We start from the raw sequence: 4370 nt of genomic DNA, 5'->3' as shown, positions 1-4370 counted from the left end.
TAAATATCCAAATATGGGCAAGTTTTAGAATTGCATAAAAGCCGTTTGAGGCCTCTGCATTTGAGGCAAGGGAATGAAAGCGTGTGTTATTTTATCCTGATGTTACTTCGATGATCATTGGATCTCGAGTCTTTCTTTTCGTTTCTTCTTGTCCAAATGTTCCCGCAAACACGTGATCGGAAGCGAATCATGTTTCACATCAAACTTGTTGGCAAATAGCGACCTACTACGGATAAGTTGGTTTACGTCTCCTGCGCCATAAACGCAGCTGGAGTGTCGCCAGTAACCTATTGAAGAATGTTACAAATAAAAATCCAATAATTTCAGTGTTTTTTTAAAATAAGAATACATGTAAAAAACTGATGAGTGTAAGCAGTAAATTTGTAATATATATAGATTAACACGCGACACGAAAATTTCTAACTATATTATCAATCATAATATTCGTTACTATCATAAATCGGCTATTAGCGTATAAACACGAAACCAATAGTTCTTTTCCAAAACTTTATAATTATATGTATCTTAATTTTCTATAATTTAATTGCAATATTTAAAAAGAATTCTTTTGACAAACCTGAGCAATCATTCTTAAGAGATTTCCACTTTACATATTTTGCTGGAGACGACCAACTTATTCGTCCATTTCTTCCCGGAGCTTCTTTCAGAGCATCCAGCATCAGCCAGTAATGCTCGTCCGGTGTCAACGTGTCTCGCGACCATTCCAGGAGCGCTTTCGCTTTTTCGCTTTCAAAAATCACCCAGCGAAGGAATCGACGAGTGTAGACGTTGTAAGCTAAATTCTTCAGTATGGTCATGTTGAAAGGAGGAGGAGATTTTAACTCTTTGGTCTGAATCATTTTTCTTTCTTGTTTTCCGTCTTCGTTTGTGTAATTTTCCACTCTGTCACATATATTGTAATTGCAAAACGTTGTAAGTGCAACTCTATAGCGTATAAAGTATCATGAACTTTCACGTTTTATAATTTGTTGTATAATACCAACGCCGATAGGTCTAGTGTTAGTTTAGCACTATTATACAGTTTATAGTATTAGTATCGGTTATTATAATACGACATACAACAGTATTAGTTGAGCACTGCACTATTGATTTGTTTTAGATCTGTTTTTAGATATGTACTTAGAGGTATTTCACTCAGGATGTGTGACTTTGAGTATCAGTGTTTTGAGCCACCTGTGATTCTTTTTATTGCTTTTTAGCAAGTTTTAGATACACAAACCTTACACGTTTTACGTCCTCCCCTATACATCTACTTCCCGAGGCAGGTTACGCTGCTCGCAATTTCTTGTCTCGCTCCTAATAATGGTTGACTGCGCGTCTGCGATGGGAATTCGCTCTTTATTCCAGTAACGTTTTGAATATCAAAGTAAAGGCTGTTTATACTTGCAATGATGAGAATACCTTTGTTTTTATTCTACACATGCCCGAGTTAAGAGATTGATTGTTATTAAAAGTTTAAAAGAGCAAATGTTGTCTATAGTTGACTAGCCGTTAAAGCGGGATATCCTGGACTTGAAAGAATTTGCTTAACATAAGCACGTCTTCAAACAAACTGCAACTCCAACTTTAATTGTTATATTTAGGCTTTTAGATGTCTGATTACAGCAGCTGATACGGTCCATTCAAATGACCAAAATTGATCAAATTTGTTGGTTCAGTGGCGGAACGGTTAGAGCGTCTGGCACCAAATAATGCGACCAGGGCTCGAATCCCTGTTGAGCTACCTGGAGTTGTAAACTAGCCTTAAAATTTTAAACTAAACTTGGCTCGAACCTGAAAATACAAACCCGAGCTCAGTCCGAGTTCGAAGATTTTTTTGAAGCCCGATTTAAGCCGGAGAGTTAAATTTATTGAATGATTTAAAATCATCTTTTGATGTTATCCTTTTGTAAGTTGTGCTTTGCTCCTTGCCAGTGGTTTTAGCACTCTGCGCACATGCACATTTGTGAAAAGAAAGTGAAATTACAGCGCAAATGTGGCAGAGTGTGAGTATAAATTCGGGCCCGAATCTGGCCCGAATTTTTTTTTTTTAAGCTTAAGCCCAAACGAGACCTGAACCCGGCACGAACCCGACATAGACCCAAAAAGCCCGACTTACAACTCTGGAGCAACCGATGTAACATCATTGGGCAACGCATGAAGGAAGATTGTTATATTCTGTTCAGTTGTTCTGTTGAAAATTGGGCATCACATAATGAAAATCAAAATTAAAATAAAAGCAGAAATGAAATCAATGTATGTGACAATCGAAACTTCTATCAATCGAAACTGAAACAAGTTCGGGAACCGGAGCTCGAGTGATGAGGAATCAGCACCGAGTTTAAGTCGGGCAAAGACTTTTCCCTGTCCAAGGATAAAGGTTGTGATAAAAACTACCAACAGGAAATGGGGTTTCGTAAACAGGCACCGGGGCTGCATTTAGAGTGATTTCAGTTCTACATCGATTAATCATAGCGTCACGCTCGGTCAGCTTTTTGCCCAAAAAAGAAATTTATCACATCCATAGGTAGATGTTAGACAGGCCCTTAATTGGTAAGATTTCCCTAATGCAGAACAAATTTTGCAGTTTACCTGTAAATCCATTTTGTTCTTTGCACAGTCACCCAAGTAAGTTGGTCAGTTCCAGCGATCACGTTACGACCGTTGAACTCCGTCAGCATTTTCACGGCTTCAAGGTTGGTCTGAAGAGGATAATCCTGGTCGGCATGTTAAGAAGTTTAGTGAAAACTTTAATACAGCAACAAAAGTTGTTATACAGGATTAGACTGATGACCAAACAAGTAATACCTGTCCGCATAAATTAATCAAATATGTCCAGTTGTTGAGGCCAACAGGAATATTGACCAAATCTTCCATGCAATTAATATCCGCTTGTAACCGGCTGAAACCGGCGTAAACGACGTCCTCTCGTTTGGTTGCGAGGAAAACGTTTGAAAAACACGAAGCAGTTTCCTTGACTGCTTCGAACATGGATGTTGACTTGAGATCGATGTGGATGCAATAGACATTTTGAGGAGCATAAATAGCGCTCAGGAGCAGCATAAGTTGGTGAGCATTTTGATGGGCGAGTATGGAGTAAGCGATTGGAAAGTCGCGTTCTTCTTTCGTTATGTGCTTGAAATCCATTTCAAAGTCATACGTGTCAATCACGTGATTACATCCTTTTGACGACAAGTTTTTCACGTCATAATCAGAGGTAATATCATATATTTTTGGAAACGTCACGTTTAGATTGTGCGAATGTTTCAAAACAGACAAACAAACCACCTTGTCTTTAAACCCAGGATCTAACTCATGCTGATGTAGTCCTGTGAAATTAGCATCTTCCGCTTAATTGGTTGTCGTTTGATAAAATGTTTCCAAGTAATACTTTCTGCTAAAGAAAAAGCAAACAAAACACACCCAGAATGATAACCCAAGTAACACGGTGAGCATGAACTTTTTCATGATGACAAAGCTGCCTTTAAAAGATACAGCTAATTGATAACTACCATTTTTGATAACGACCGTAGTATACAGCAGGAATATATTTTACATCTAATTGCTGTCAAAATAAAAACATACGTTAACCTGAATATCGGGATTTATTCAGAATATAATCATTCAGGTTTATTGTAAATTTCTACTGCTGTGATTTTTCAAAGATATAAATTTGCTTAATTGTTCACTCAAGTTCGCTTTACTCGAATAATATCCTTAAAACCGCGACTCCGTTAGCTTTAAAACTTAACTTAAAGCAAGCAATGAAAAACTTAAAAGCAAACGTATCAGGTTGTAGCCTACTAAAATACGGGCATTTTTTAACGTTTCACTGTCATTGTCAGTAGACTGTAAATTCCTACTTTATACTTGTTACCACCTATTAATCACCCAAAATCGATGTCCATGCATTTCAGTTTCTCTACAAATTGAGTTCAAAAATTTGTCCCGTGTTGCCTTATCATAAGACACTCCGTATAGTTGCAGAGCATGAGATATCAAGTTGCTTAAAACGTGACACTTTAAGTATAGAGGAATTTCATAGTTTTTAGCAACTTTATAACTTAATTGGTAATGTTGTAGAGAACACTTAAATTAATTTATTCACAGCTATTGGCTAACCATTTGCTATACGTTATACCAAATGTACCTGTTAAGTTTGAAGATGTTGCTTGCATAGAAGCACAATTGAGTTTTTGTTTATCAACCAAGTATAAGCAGTGGTTGGTGTCTTAGGTCAAAATACAAAAATCAAAAACACTTTTTCGCAAGCTGGTCTCGGTTGATATAAGCTACCGAACAAATTGGAACTCTATAAGCGGGACTTGTCCAGTGCACAGCCCCACCTTGAATATAACTTCTTCCTAATC

At 37.3% G+C, this 4370-nt stretch overlaps 1 protein-coding gene across 2 annotated transcripts; it reads right to left on the bottom strand.

The window, feature by feature from the left end:
* Positions 1 to 4370, bottom strand: LOC143461115 (N-acetyllactosaminide beta-1,6-N-acetylglucosaminyl-transferase-like). Of its 2 annotated transcripts, XM_076958901.1 has the most exons (5): positions 3289 to 4370; positions 2809 to 3182; positions 2593 to 2717; positions 578 to 903; positions 6 to 287 (listed from the first exon to the last, which is right to left on the bottom strand). In XM_076958901.1, exons 2-5 carry the CDS (start codon positions 3145 to 3147, stop codon positions 115 to 117), a joined length of 963 nt encoding a protein of 320 aa, XP_076815016.1. In that variant the 5' UTR covers positions 3148 to 3182; positions 3289 to 4370; the 3' UTR covers positions 6 to 114. The 2 variants fall into 2 exon arrangements, with proteins under 2 accessions (XP_076815017.1, XP_076815016.1); XM_076958902.1 differs by having other exon boundaries at positions 1 to 287; positions 2593 to 2702; positions 2809 to 4370.

This window comes from Clavelina lepadiformis, chromosome 5, assembly GCF_947623445.1.
Source record: "Clavelina lepadiformis chromosome 5, kaClaLepa1.1, whole genome shotgun sequence".
NCBI lineage: Eukaryota > Metazoa > Chordata > Ascidiacea > Aplousobranchia > Clavelinidae > Clavelina > Clavelina lepadiformis.
This window is presented reverse-complemented; position numbering and strand designations above follow the sequence as displayed.

Coding starts and splice junctions, on each gene's coding strand:
- LOC143461115 (XM_076958901.1), bottom strand. CDS start 3,147: ATGGATTTCAAGCACATAACGAAAGAAGAACGCGACTTTCCAATCGCT. Junction 2,718..2,808: donor TGATTAATTTATGCGGACAG/GTATTACTTGTT, acceptor CATGCCGACCAG/GATTATCCTCTTCAGACCAA. Junction 904..2,592: donor AGAACAAAATGGATTTACAG/GTAAACTGCAAA, acceptor TATATGTGACAG/AGTGGAAAATTACACAAACG.